Here is a 15,341-nt window from a genome sequence, read left to right as displayed (position 1 = left end):
GAACAAAAAGTAGCAATAGAGGTAAAGTGCAACAGCAGCAGTGTATCGCGGCCTAATTAAAATGCCATCACAAGAAGAGGAAGTTGGGTTTACAGACCATGCATTAGTCATGTCCATTTGAAGGAGAGAGAGTTTTTAGCATTTGAGAGAATCAAATGGAAAGTATACATTTTATCATACATAAAAGATGCTTTTCTTTTCTTTATCGTACATCACGGGACACAGAGCAGCCATAATAACTAACTGGGTTATATGTCACCTATAGGTGAATGGACACTGGCAAACCAAAAAGACAAGCAGTCCTCCCCTATATAACCCCTCCTACACAGGAAGTACTTCTTCTTTTTTTTTTTTGCCAGTGTCTTGTAAGGTGATGGTCATGGTTGGAGAAGCTCTCCATGATCTAGCTAAAATAAATGGCCCTGGATCAGATCTTGAAGGATTTAAAAGGCTATATAATCGGATCCATCCAGACGATGATGCACAAAAATGGATGGTAGCCGAACCTCATTTACACAAGAAGATTATGAGGTATTGTCTGTAATGTGACCCTTTGGGCGCTGGACCCTGGGATCCGGACCCTGGGTAAAAAAAAGACCCCGGAGGAGTTCCAGCAGGGTGCTTTACAGGTCCAAGGGAGTGGTCCCAAATTCAGGGGGGGCCCAGGTCTTTAAGGTCCGAGAGACAGAGACCCACCATGATGGGGGAAGATTGGAATCTAGTTTTTTAACAGAATCATATGGCGGGACTGGTAAATGTTTTAAAAAAACTCTTTTTGCACTTGTGTAAACTGAAAGATGTATTTGCAGTCTCTTACTTTTTTATAGGACCAGGTGCCATATTTTTTATGTCCACTGGAGGCAGTGGTGTTGTGGTACGGCAGCCCCTCTCTGTGGAGGGATCCTAACAGAAGACGGGCGGGTCTTCAGATTTCCCTGCCCCTGTATACCTAGTTTCTATGCCGTGGCCTTTTCCCGCTGCTATTTATTTGTCAGAAACCATGAATCAGACCGAGACAGAAGTACAATTAAATCACGCTTCTTTATTAAATAAAAATAAAAAGGTAAATAGAAAAAGCGTAGTGAAAGCATAGCCAGAGTCCAGTAACCGGATCGAGTAGTCAGCCAGTCCAGAGTTCAATAACCAGATTGGATAATCAGCCAGGCCAGAAGTCAGGGATCCAAGTAGAGCAACAGCAAGCAGGATAAGGAGCCAAAAGGGATGTCAGCAAGCCAGTCTTTAAACAGAACCGCAGGAGATGGTTTCCTGTGATGTGACCAAGGCAGAGGTGAAGTGAGCTGGACAGCTTTAAGTAGGCAGGTCAGACGAGCATGATCAGGAACAGCTGGTAACTGTGGAGAGAGATGAGAGCTGGCAATTAGCCGACAGCTGAGCAGCCAGCCCAGAGAAGGAAGGGCTAAGCCCTGACATGCGGTCGTATGGGGCGAACACATGTGTGGGAATAGCACGAAAGAGCACGTAGGAGGAACGTTATAGGTGTATAGGATGCTACAATCATGCACATGGCAAACGTGCACGCCAGACATGCGCAATAGGGGCAGAAGCGCCCCCCCCCCCCTATTAGGAGCTGTTCCAGCCCTAGGCTTCTGTAGGCAGGCTGGAAGGGACACATAGCAGCGTCAGCTGGGCACACGAGTCACTGTGGGTGGATGGACCAGGGCACCACAGGTCCTGTAAGAGCTGTGTACTGCAAAGACTAACTGTAGTATTTGCAGGGCGGTTGAAGTGCATAAAGTGGGGTTCTTTATTACCTCAAGTTTTTGTTTCAGGCATGTCTTCTCGGAAGAGGAGTGGGGGAGGCACAGCAGGAAGGCGTGCAAATGCACCATCGGTATTGGAGGATGCTAGCCTTACATCTGCTGTATTTAACTCTCCTGAAAGACCTCAGGCAACTGGCCAGTCTGAGCCATTATGGTTGTCAGGCATTGTAGGAACAGATAATGCTTCTGCCTCAACCTATGTCACAAAGGACGATTAAGCATCGGCTTTAGCTGGGGTGAAGGGAAAAATAGCAGGTATGATTGCTTCAGTTTCCCAAGGTGGAAGGAAATGGATTAGAGCCCTTTCACCTGAGCCCCCACCTGCATTGGTACAGGATTGGGCAGAAGATGTGGAAGAAGTAGCAGTAAAGGACTGGGAAGAAGGTCGGGCCTCAGACTCCACTTCTGAGGAGTCAGGTTCTGAAGAACCGTTTTCAGCCTCTCAATTGCAGAGGCTGCTAATCCAGTCCCTCACGGGGACGGCCCGATCAGGATTTAAATTGCCACCTGTAGAGGTCCCTGAGGTTTCCTTTTCTCTGAAGACTTTGCAGGTTTTTCCCTTGCATCCGTTACTAGAGCAGATTGTGCATGCTGACTGGGATCACCCTGATAAACTTTTTATCCCTCCTAAAAGGTTTGCACTTTTGTACCCTATGGAGGAAAAGTTTATAAGAAAATGGAGTATGCCATCTGTGGATGCTGCCATTTTCTCTGTGAATGAGAGTCTTACCCGTCCTGTAGATAATGCCCAGGTGTTTAAAGATCCAGTAGATAAGAAATTGGAGTATTTATTAAAGACTTAATTTGCTATTGCCGGGTCTGCTGCACATCCGGCAGTGACAGCTATTGGTATCTGTCAGTCTTTAAAGGCCTAGGTGAAGCGAGTAACTAAGACTGTTCCCGATCAAGGGGTATCTGCGGAGGATTTGGCCGAATTACCTCGGGCCTTATGTTTCACAGTAGATGCCCTTAAGGATTCCATATAACAGGTGTCCCTGCTGTCAGTACATATGTGCAGGATTCTTTTGTTAAAAAACTGGTCTGTGGAATTACCCTGCAAAAGACTAATAGCTGGTTTCCCCTTTCATGGGGAGCGGCTATTTGAAGAGGACCTGGATAAGTATATCCAGAAGATTTCAGGGCGTAAGAGTGCATTTCTACCAGTTAAGAAGAGGAACAGACAACCTTCCTTTAAAGTGGCTAGTGTGTCACTACCCAACACTTCTAATTTCAGCCGTCCAAGTCTAGGGAAAAGCCTCAAGGCCAGGGGCAGAAAAAGCCTTAAGGTCAGAGACCTCCTAAAGTCATTCCTAAGCCCTCCTTATGAAGGGGCCCCCCACTCACGCAGGTGGGGGGGGCTATTAGAGTTTTCAAATGCCTGGCAAGAAGTGATCTGAAACAGGTTACGTCTACCGTGTCTCAGGGGTACAAAATAGAATTCCAGGAGCTTTCCCCCTCTCTGTTCTTAAAGTCCAACCCCACACACCCGGTAAAAATAGGTCTTTTCTTCAGGCAATAGATCAACTAAGGTCACAAGGAGTGATTTCAGAGGTTCCAGTCAACAAAAGATTCAAGTGTTTTTGCTCAAATATTTTCATAATCCCAAAGCCAAATGGAGATGTAAGGCCTATTCTGGACCTCAAGGCTCTGAATCAGTTTCTAGTCCTTTGGCTGCCATAGACATGTGCCAATCTGCAGGTTCCATGAAAAGTTTCTACAATTCGCAGTGGGCAACCAACATTTTCAGTTTTTGAAGCTGCCCTTCGGGTTAGCCACGGCACCTCGGGTATTCACAAAGGTATTGGCAGTTCTAAGATCTCTGGGAAGATCGGTTGCAGGATTCCTGGATGATCTATTGATTTCTACAGCTTCCATTGCCAATTGGGTCTGTCAATTGATTATTCAGGCATACGGTCTGAAACATAAAGCTCCTCCCTTTAGGGTGAGAGCTTGTTCTACCAGGGGTGTATTTACCTCCTGGGCTTTTCGCCATCAGGTATCTGTGGCTTAGATTTGTAAGTCTTGCTACCTAGTCTTCAATGCGTACGTTCACAAAATTTTATCAAGTGTTTGAGCAGCCAAGGATTCAGCTTTTGGCCGCAGTTTACTGCAAGCTGCCGTATAAGTTCTGATGCCTATTGTTTGGCAGGGTGTCTCCCTCCCCTCAAGGCTATTGCTCTGGGACATCCCAGTAGGCAATGAATATTAGCCTGACTCTGTGTCCCATGATGTATGAAAAAGAAAATAGGATTTTTTCTCATACTTACCTGTAAAATCCTTTTCTTTGAGTACATCATGGGACACAGAGATCCCTCCCCTATTTTTTGAGAAAAACTGAAGTGCTTCCTGTGTGGGAGGGTTTATATAGGGGATTACTTCCTGTCTGAAGACCTTTGGTCCACCAGTCTCCATTCACCTGGAGATGGCGTATATCTCAGTAGGTAATGAATATTAGTAATGACTCTGTGTTCCTTGATGTACGCAAAGAAAATGATTTTACAGGTAAGTATGACGAAAAAAATCATATATTTTTTTTTTATGAAAGTGTTTAATTTTGAATGGTTTGCATTAAAGGAAAAGTAATATATTTCAAGTTTTCTTTGTTACTTAGACATATTTACATGGTTGCCACTCCACATTTTAGTTGTATTAAACATAGATTTGTTGATTAACCACTTGAGGGTGGTACTGGGGGAGTCGGTTGTTTATGGTGACTACTAGACTTGCTTTAGTAGAAGTAGCAATTAGAAACTATCACTGTATCATACTGTAAAACAGGACGCAGAGAAGCCTACCTGTGTAATTAGAAAATATGGTTGCTCTTATGTACATATATAATTACTTGGCATCCAGTGCAGTAGACACTGTACTAATAGCTTCCATTGTCATAGCTTCACCTTTACTTTCTTGTTGTAGCACTTAAAGTGTTTACATATGGTTGTGTGGCCCAATAGGTACCAAAGTTTGACCAGGCTGTCCAGTGCACTGACCTGGTCAGACACACCTCTTCCGTTCTTCTGCAGTTCAACAATCGTACTGATCTATATACACGCGCATGAACTTTAATTGGCATCCCAGTCTTAGTACGGTTCATTATTAAGTTGACCCACCCTTTGCAGCTATAACAATTTCCACTCTTCTGGGAAGGCTGTTCACAAGGTTTAGGAGTGTGTCTATGGGAATGTTTGACCATTCTTCCAGAAGCGCATTTGTGAGGCCAGACACTGATGTTGAACGAGAAGGCCTGGCTTGCAGTCTCCTCTCTAATTCATCCCAAAGGTATCTTATCAGGTTGAGGTCAGGACTCTGTGCAGACCAGTCAAGTTCATCCACCCCAAAATCGCTCATCCATGTTTTTATGGACCTTGCGTTGTGCACTGGTGCGCAGTCATGGTGGAACAGGAAGGGGCCATCCCCAAACTGTTTGCACAAAGTTGGGAGCATGAAATTGTCCAAAATGTCTTGGTATGCTGACGCCCTAAGTGTTCTCTTCACTGGAACTAAGGGGCCAAGCCCAACCCCTGAAAAACCACCCCGCACCATAATCTCCCCTCCACCAAATGATTTGGACCAGTGCACAAAGCGAGGTCCAAAAAGACAACAAATGAGTTTGGGGTGAAGGAACTTCACTGGCCTGCACAGAGTCCCAACCTCAACCCAATAGAACACCTTTGGGGTTAATTAGTGCCTGAACTCACAAATGTGATTCTGGAAAGATGGTCCAACATTCTCATAAACACACTCCTTAACCACCTCCCGACCGGCGCACGACTATGTACGTTGGCAGAATGGCACGGGCAGGCAAATTGGCTTACAGGTATGTCCATTTGTATTGGCCGCCCTGCCGTTGCGGGTGCCGAGGCAGGACCCCTGTGAGTCCGGTCACGGGTCCCGCAGACTAGATCACCGCGGGGATACACGCGATCGTCTCACGGGGAGATGCCGATGTAAACGGCATCTCCCCATTCTACCTAGCAACAAGTGACACTGATCTCTGCTCCATGTGATTGGAGCAGAGATCAGTGTTCACTAACACACAGCCCAGCCCCCCACAGTTGGTAACACGCCCCTAGAACACACTTAAACCCTACACTGCCACCCCCTGATTAACCCCTTCACTGCCAGTGTCATTTATACAGGAATCGGTGCATTTCTATAGCACTGATTGCTGTATAAATGACAATGGTCCCAAAAATGTCCGATGTGTCCGCCACAATGTCGCAGTCACAATAAAGATCGCTGCCATTACTAGTAAAAAAAAAATTAATAAAAATGCCATAAAATGATCCCCTATTTTGTAAACGCTATAAATTTTGCGCATACCAATCAATAATCGCTTATTGCGTTTTTTTTTTTTTTTTACCAAAAATATGTAGAAGAATACATATCGGCTGAAACTGAGGAAAAAAATTTTTTATATATATTTTTGGGGGATATTTATTATAGCAAAAAGTAAAAAAATCGTTTTTTTTTTTCAAAACTGTCACTCTATTTTTGTTTATAGCGCAAAAAATAAAAACTGCAGGGGTGATTAAATACAACCAAAAGAAAGCTCTATTTCTGGGGAAAAAGGATGTCAGTTTTGTTTGGGAGCCACGTCGCACGACTGTGCAATTGTCAGTTAAAGCGACGCTGTACCGAATCGCAAAAAGTGGTCTGGTCTTAAGCCAGCAAAATGGTCCGGTCTGAAAGTGGTTAAACTTGTGGACAGCATTCCCAGAAGAGTTGAGGCTGTTATAGCTGCAAAGGGTGGGCCAACGCAATATTGAACCCTACGGACTAAGACTGGGATGCCATTAAAATTCATGAGCGTGTAAAGGCAGGTGTCCCAATACTTTTGACAATAGAGTGTGTGAGCATTTCTTTTATTTGGTAATAATATTCTATGTATGCTAAAAATGATATAATCGTGTTGAAAATTCCTGTTAAGGTGTTAAGACTATTAATCAGTGTTAAAACTGTATTCCAGGCAGATATTTACTACTTCCAAACCGCACACCGTAGTTTTACAGCACTACTTTAAAGAGGAATACTGTTGTTATGGTAGGAGCTAGCTAAAATAACCCCCGTATCCTCTTCAAGAGCGGGCTGTCCTCTTCAAGATAAAAGTGGTCTCTGCGGCTCTCCTATGCCTTCCGCCGCTTACCGTAGCCATCGGTAGTGGCGAAGGCGATCGGATCTGCGACCTGTAGAATTTTTTTAAACGTCACCTATGGAGATTTTTAAGAGTAAAAGATAGTCGCCATTCCACGAGCGGGCGTAACTTTGAAGAGTGACATGCTGGGTATCAGTTTACTCGGCTTAACATTGTTACATGATTTAAAAAAAAATTGGACTAACTTTACTGTTTTATTTTTTAATTGAAAAAAGTGATTTTCTTTTCCCCAAAAAAGTGCTCTTTTAAGACTGCTGCGCAAATACAGTGTGACAAAAAGTATTGCAATGACCGCCATTTTATTCTTCGGGGTCTTACAGAAAATATATATATAATGTGTGGGCGTTCTAAGTATTTTTCAAGCAAAAAAAAAAACAGTTTTTAACTCTTAAACACCAAATCTTAGAAATGGGCTCGATCCTCAATCAATGCAACTTTGTACCTACTATTAAATGCATGTAGTTCAGGCCTCGGCGAGGGAAGGTACAGCTCAAGCAGACTTTCGGGAGTGCCGCGTGCAGATGTGCAGACAAAGATTGCTGAAATGAGAGCAGATTTAGCTGAGAAATTACCTCCTTAGTCTGCGGCTGCTCATGCACTGTCCAACAGTTAGGTTGGTGTCAGCTGCATGCTCCTCTAGGAGGAAGTGACGTGTACTGGAGTAATGGGGCTGTGTAAATATCAGGAGAGAATGGACATACAGTAAATGTGAACTGTGTCACAGGTAAAATATCTCCCTTTTTATACATTGTGTAATTAATTTATGCATCTTGATGTTTGTCTAGAGTTCAGCTATAGATTCTAAGTCATTGCATGCAAATTGGTTTTAATACAGGTTTTTAATGACATTAACATTCGAGTATTTACATTTTTATTCAACAGCTGACTCCACTGGTACCCACTCTTTATATACTGCATACAAGGATTATGAGATAATGTTTCATGTGTCTACAATGCTACCATATACACCAAACAACAAGCAACAGGTAAGATACTGTTTATATGAATTATTAGAGCAATGATGGCTTATTTTTCCCTTAGCTACATTCATGCAAGTGATAATTTGAGAAAGAGGTGTAACTGTTGCTTCATTTCACTTACAGTAGAACTTTTTTTAATGGGAAAGTTTCTCACATAATACTAAGCTCTTCGAATGATTGTTCCATATGAAACTTTTTTAATTATTAAATATTTTATTTTTCGGTTAAATTTTTTTTTTGGAGGGGTGCTGGTGCTGAAAGTACAATTGGGGGATCCAAGTCACTCTCTCCTAATCCTGTGTTATAATAAAAGCAGACATACCATTATGAGAAATTCTTAGTCCGCAAATGAAAGATACAATGTTATGTATAAATCATTCACAGTGTGATAAGAATACAGGCTGTAGCCACTTTTAAGCACATTGAAGCACACAATGCAGTGATCAAAATGATGTAATCAGTTCAATATTTTGTGTCATTGGACTAAATAAGCCAGCATTTGAAAAGAATTAAGAGTAACACCTTGAACAAGTTTAGAAGAAAAATGTGGTCTGCTATGTGGAAGAAGGTTTAGCAATAATAACCTCCATGGTTCATGTTGGCACCAGCAATAATAACCCACAGTCTGTGTCAAGGCCAGCAAAAAACCCCAGTAGGTGTCGGACCAGTAATGGCAACCCCCATCATGTGTCAAGACGAGCAAGGATAACCATCAGCATCATAACATTCAACATTAAACAGAGCATCAGCAGGATTTTTCTGCAGTACTTGCTATTAATTGATATAAATGTTGGCTTTGTTCATAAGAATATAAACACATAAACAGTATAGACCATACATGCTACATCAAGAATTGAAATAATATTAAGAGCAGAGCTGTGGGATTCTATAGGAATCAAAGAAAAACAACCACAGCTTTCTATATCTACTTATTGGCTTCTTCTTTCACAATCTTACTAATATGCTAGGCAACCAGGGTCTGCGAAAAAACTCTCGCAAACCAGTTCCCTGAGCCTCTAAGTGTACTGAAATACTTTTCCTGTAAAGCCCCGTACACACTATCAGATTGTCTGCTGAGTTTTTCCTTCAGATTTACCAAAACCATGTAGTAGAAGGGCCTGCCTGATTGCATACACATTGAAACTCCTAAGGTTTGACCTCATATTATATGGTTTTGGTAAATCTGAAGGAAAAACTCAGCAGAAAATCTGATAGTGTGTACGGGGCTTTAGTAACCTGAATTCGGTTCATCTGGTGATTGTCAACTTCTTTCCAATCCAATGCCTCAAGCTCTTCCACCACTTCCCCCCCCCATGTGCCAGAACATATAATTGTTCCTCTTTTAGCCCAGGGCATATTAGTTTGCTGGGTTGGACTGTTCTGAGCCCCAGTAGTCTGCTTGACAGTATCAGTAGCTGCGGGATTATTATGTGGACTGAACAAACAAGTCACCTCCCCCATTACTTTGTATAAAGGGATGTGCAAGTGGCTTAATGTGTATTTGTGAAGCCAAAATGTGCATTTTATTATAGATGGAGTAGTGATTTAATACAAGTTTTTTTTATCATCTGTGTCCCTTTGGAGGGTTTGGATTGTGTCTGCCGCGAACTCTCCCATAATAAGCATGTGGGGGCCCTATAAGTCATTATATATAAGACAAATGTGTGCCCAGGGACATGGCTGCCTCATTGAGATGGGGCTTATAGTCTTTGCTCTACTCTGCAAACTACACTTACATCTGTATCTTAGTATTTATATGTGTAATTTATATTCCTGCAGGGCATGCTGAGACATTTGGTTTTACATCAGCAGCCAGTCATTTAGCCCAGGTTCACAATGATGCTGGTTTTAAATCGTGCGTTCAGCTGAACTTGTACAATTTCAAACCGGACAATGCAGCCTGACTTCGGGGGCAATTTGACAGACATCTGTGCAAGTTCTTGCAGGAACTACTTTTGGGAATCGGTCTAGCCCCGCAAAGTCGGTGTCGCACCAATTCGGACGGTGCCATTGCTAGAAATAGCCGCCGATTTGACATGTCAGATTGCATGCCAAATCAGCCCAATGAACGTGGGCTTAGAGATATTAAATACAGGTTCCTATGTATTCTGCAAATGACACCCACACATCAAAACCTCCTCCCTATGTATATGTGTATACAAGTGGGGAAAAAAGAAAATATACCAATCAGCTGCAACATTATGACCACTGACGGGTAAAGTGAATAACATTGATTATCTTGTTACTATGGCATGTGTAAGTGGGGGGGGGGGGGGGGGGATAAAGAAAGAAAACCACCGCTCTACTCCTTTTACTTCCTGTTTCCTCTCTCAGGTGAAATGGGAGAGAGAAGACAGGAAGTGACATCTGAGTCAACTCAGATGTCAATCAAACTGCCCGCCCGGCCGTAGTAACAATACTACAGCGCCGGGCGGAAACTACTCAGCGCTTCAGAAAGCGCCCTGAGGCGGGCTAAACGCCCGCAAATGAAGCGCCACGCCTGCAATCTCATGATTGCATTGGCGTGGCCGTTCCCATAGTGCACTGTGACCGGCGCTCGAGCACAGTGCACTTCCTGAAAGAACTTTTTTTTTTTTTTAAAGGGGCAGTTTTAAAACTTTTTTTTTTTTTTTTTTTACATTTTTTTTTTTGTGACCACACAGAAGGGGGGGGGGCGGCGCCCGGGCGCCCCCTATGGACGGGCCGCCACTGGAACTTTGCCACAGAGCAATGGAAGAAGTTGTCTTTGAGGTGTTGAATTGGCCTCCCTCTGAATTCTCCAGATCTCAATCAAATTGAGCATGTGTGGAATGTGCTGTAAACACTGGTCCTATCCATGGAGACCCCACCTCATAACTTGCAGGAATTAAAGAATCTGCTATTGGCTTGGTGCCAGATACCACAGAATACCTTTAGAGTTCTACTGGAGTCCATGCCTCGACAGGTCAGGGCTCTTTTGTTGGCAAAATGTGGGGCCTGTTTAATATTATGGATGGTCATAGTGTTATGGCTGATCAGTGTGTGTGTGTGTTTATATATAAATATATATCACAAATATGAAATGTTGGGTTTACTTATTCTTTAAGTGACCGTAGTAACAGGACCAACCGGGAGAGCCCAGCAGGGACTCGAGCCAACTCTTTGACAGGTTTTTTGTTTGTTTTTTGTATTTATCAACATAAACACTTTACTTTCTGTGATATCTCTAGTGTGTCTACATCAAATCTATATTTTTAGTCCATACATCACTTCTTGTTTTTTAGAATGGTGCACATCAATGATTACTATTATTTACCACTACAAGGCTTATTCATTATGGAAAAACAGCAATATGTAGTATACTCCACCAACCAATCAACATTTCTATTTCACTGCTCAGATTTTAATAAACTAAATCAGATTTGTTTTTTTTTGGTTAAGAGCAAATTAATGACATTTTACTGTTCTCTTCATACAGCTACATTAACCACTTCAGCCCAGGAAGGATTTAGCCCTTTCCTGACCAGAGCACTTTTTGCGATTCGGCAACTGCGTCACTTTAACTGACAATGGTGCGGTCGTGCAGCATTACACCAAAACAAAGACGTCCTTTTTTTTCCCACAAATAGAGCTGTCTTTTGGTGGTTTTTATTCTTTGCGCTATAAACAAAAAAAGAGCGTCAATTTTGAAAAAACAATATTTTTTACGTTTTGCTATAATATCCCCCAAAAATATATATAAAAAACAAATTTTTTGTGGTACGAGAGGCCCGCGGGAGGCAATGTGGGGGGGGGGAGATGTCCCCTCCCGCACCTCTGGGATAACAGGGATAACAGTCGAGCAGCTTTTAGCCGCATCGGTTTTTATCCCTAGATAGCCGATCGCTGGCTCTAAACAACGATACCGGGATGATGCCGGTGGGAAAGGGTTATGTACAAATTTAAGTCCTAAAGTGTGAGTGTAGACAAATGGTAAAAAACACAATAAATGCTGTATATACCATAAATATGTGAGCAGACTACCTGCCAAAGCGTTTGTTTTCCTATTTAGGCTGTTTTATCATTCTGATGGCCCTGGCAGAGCCATATCCTAACCATTTTCTATTCTTCACTGAAGTGGAAGCAATGGAGCATTTTTAGGATTTTAAAGAAACAGCAGCTCACTGGAGAGAGGCCATCTCCACCCTTCAGTGCAATTTAGACCCTTCCGTATTCTCACTCATACATTTTTTTTTTTTTACTACTTGTTTCCCTGTCCATAGATTTCTGACTTTGTAGGTCCTATGACAGGGCTGGAAAATCATGCAGCTGCAAGAGCTAAAAGGAGGTATACTTTAATTTTCTAGTGGTATAGGTTGTCCCACAGAGTGAGGAGGGTCAGAAGTAACAGAGCATGGCAGTGGGTTGTGTAGTTGAGAGTCTAAATCTGGCCACCTGAGGCAGCCCTACATACTGTCTCCCTGTATGCTAAAACCAACTGCTCTGAAGCCAAAAGTGAAAGATAATAGTTTCTCTTTTCTTGCTTGGCAGATTAACTGTGTCGATGAAAATAACACTATTTTAGTTGACTAAAATACAACAAAAACTAAAAAAATTCAGAGGACTAAAATTAAAATGGCATTTTAGTTAAAGGACTGTGACTAAAACTAAATCGAAATTTAACCACTTGACCACTGGGCACTTAAACCCCCTTAATAACAGACCAATTTTCAGCTTTTGATGCTCTCACATTTTGAATGACAATCAGTCATGCAACACTGTACCTATATGAAATTTGTGTCCTTTTTTCACACAAATAGCGCTTTCGTTTGGTGTTTAATCAGCGCTTCTTTTTTTATTTTTTGCGCTATAAAAGAAAAAATACTGAAAATTGTGTAAAAAAACAAAAAACAAAATGAATTTCTTTGTTTCTGTTATAAAATTTAGCAAATTAGTAATTTTTCTTCATAAATTTTGCCCAAAATTTATACTACTACATATCTTTTGGTAAAAATAAGTACAAATTGGTGTATATTATTTGGTCTGTGTGAAAGTTAGAGTCCACAAGCTCTGGTGCCAATATCTGAAAATTTATCACACGTGAAGTACTGACAGCCTCATTTCTTGAGACCCTAACATGCCAGAAAAGGCACCCAAATGACCCCTTTTTGGAAAGAAGACATTCCAAGGTATATAGAAAGAGGCATGATGAGTTTTTTGAAGTTGTAATTTTTTCCCACAATTCTTTGCAAAATCAAGATTTTTTTGTTTTTTTTCACAAAATTGTCATAACAGGTTATTTCTCACACACAGCATATGCATACCACAAATTACACCCCAAAACACATTCTGCTATTACTCCCGAGTTTGGCGATACCACATGTGTGAGACTTTTACACAGCGTGGCCACATACAGAGGCCCAACATGCAGGGAGCACCATCAGGCGTTCTGGAGCACCCAGGCCAATTCTGACATTTCTCTCCTACATATAAAAATCATCATTTATTTGCTAGAAAATTACATAGAACCCCAAAACATTATATATGGGTTTTTTTTTTTTTAGCAAAGACCCTAGAAAATACAATAGCGGTCGTTGCAACTTTTTATCTCGTCCGATATTTGCGCAGCAATTTTTCGAGCGCATTTTTTGGGGGGAAAAAAATGTTTTGTGCTTAAAAAAAAAAAAACAGTAAAGTTAGCCCAATTTCTTTTGCATAATGTGAAATATGAAGTTACGCAGAGTAAATAGATACCTAACATGTCACCCTTCAAAATTGCACACTCGTAGAATGGCGAAAAACTTTGCTACTTAATTAACCCCATAGGCGATGCTTTAAATTATTTTACTGGTTACATGTTTTGAGTTACAGAGGTCTAGGGCCAAAATGTTTGCTCTCGCTTTAACGTACGCAGCGATACCTCACGTGTGTGGTTTGAACACCGTTTTCATATGTGGGCGGGACTTGCGTATGCATTCGCTTCTGCATGTGAGCACACGGGAACAGGAGCGCTTTAAAAAAAAAAAAAATTTATTGTTCATTTTACTTTATTTTAGTTTGACACTTTTTTCCCCAAAAATAAATTTTTTGATCACTTTTATTCCTATTACAAGGAATGTAAACATCCCTTGTAATAGGAATATGGCATGACAGGTCCTCTTTACAGTGAGCAATAGGGTCAATAAGACTTCTAGACTGGGAAGCCTGAAATAAAAAAACAATTCTGTCTTCTATCATATTGGCGAGTTGGTAGAAGCACCAGAGGGCAACGGGAGGGGGGGAGTCCCCTCTCTCCTCACGTAAGAACAATCAAGCAGCGTAATAGCCGCTATGATCCTTCTTATGGTGTAGGGAATCCCTGGCTGAAAAGCTGATATCTGAATGATGCCTGTAGCTGCTGCGGGCGGGAAGTGGTTAAAATGCATTTTTTTTTTTTAACACAAAGTTGTCCATTTATACAATATTTCTAACACATAGCATGTACATACCAAAAATTACACCCCAAAATAGATTCTCCTACTCCTCCATACCACTCCAAAGACATGCAGGTAGGTTAATTAGCTTCTCTCCAAAATTGGCCCTAGTATATGAACCTTGGTTTGTGGGCTCTTGAGGGTAGGGCCTGATGTGAGTGGGCAATGTACAAGGATAGGGACAATTGTAGACACTCAAGTTTAACTGGATGGACTGGTGTCTTTATTCAACCTTACTAACTATGTAACTATGTGTGAGACTTCCACAGTCTGGCCACATACAGAGGCTGAGTATGGCCGAGCATGGCTGGGTATTACTGAGTATTGCAGGGTGTCACCGAGTATGGCTGGGTATTACAGGGTATCACCGAGTATGGCTGAGCATGGCCGAGTATGGCTGGGTATTGCAGGGTATCACCCAGTATGGCTGGGTATTGCAGGGTATCACAGGGTATCATCGAGTATGGCTGGCTAGGTATTGCTCGGTATGGCAGAGTATTGGCAGGGTATGGCAGGGTTAATTGTGTGTATTGCTGTGGGTACTACAGAACTTGCCCACAGCGCTGCTGTCACCGATCTTTCCCCTCCACTATACCGATCGGTACAGATAGTTTGCCGCTGGTTTTACAAGTGATCGCTCCGTCATTTGACGGAGCGATCACGTGGTAAACGGCCACAATGAGCCGCATGACCCGACTGTCATGGATGCTCTCGAGTGCATACCCCAGAATGACGTCCTCCCAGAGTTAAGCAACCGCCCTGTAGTCATCATTCGGCTATGGGCCAGTTGTTAACTGGTTAATGTCAAAATCGCCACTGATTATATATCAGAACGGCTAAATCGGTGTCTGTAATGCATGTTCAAACCTAAAGGGATATTAACCTCCTCCTGCGCTATAGCCGAAAGACGGCTACAGCGCAGGCCTTATTTGCAGGGAGGGCGTCCATACAATTAGATCCTTTGGAACCACTTTAATAGCGTAAATAGCATTGT

General features: G+C 42.2%; 1 protein-coding gene across 5 annotated transcripts in view; it reads left to right on the top strand.

Annotated features, from left to right (window-relative positions):
* The window catches only part of SIPA1L1 (signal induced proliferation associated 1 like 1), a 407,147-nt gene that overhangs the window by 301,029 nt on the left and 90,777 nt on the right, over positions 1 to 15,341 (top strand). For all 5 annotated transcript variants that reach the window (XM_077464604.1, XM_077464603.1, XM_077464605.1 and 2 more), the window contains one exon: positions 7,819 to 7,922. In XM_077464604.1, coding sequence (XP_077320730.1) covers positions 7,819 to 7,922 — 104 coding nt within the window. The remainder of the gene's footprint in view (positions 1 to 7,818; positions 7,923 to 15,341) is intronic.

Source organism: Lithobates pipiens, unplaced genomic scaffold (genome assembly GCF_037356315.1).
Source record: "Lithobates pipiens isolate NorthernLeopardFrog02 unplaced genomic scaffold, aLitPip1_a1.2 Scaffold_30, whole genome shotgun sequence".
Lineage (NCBI taxonomy): Eukaryota > Metazoa > Chordata > Amphibia > Anura > Ranidae > Lithobates > Lithobates pipiens.
The sequence above is the reverse complement of the archived record's forward strand: the minus strand, read 5'-3'. Positions and strand labels throughout refer to the sequence as shown.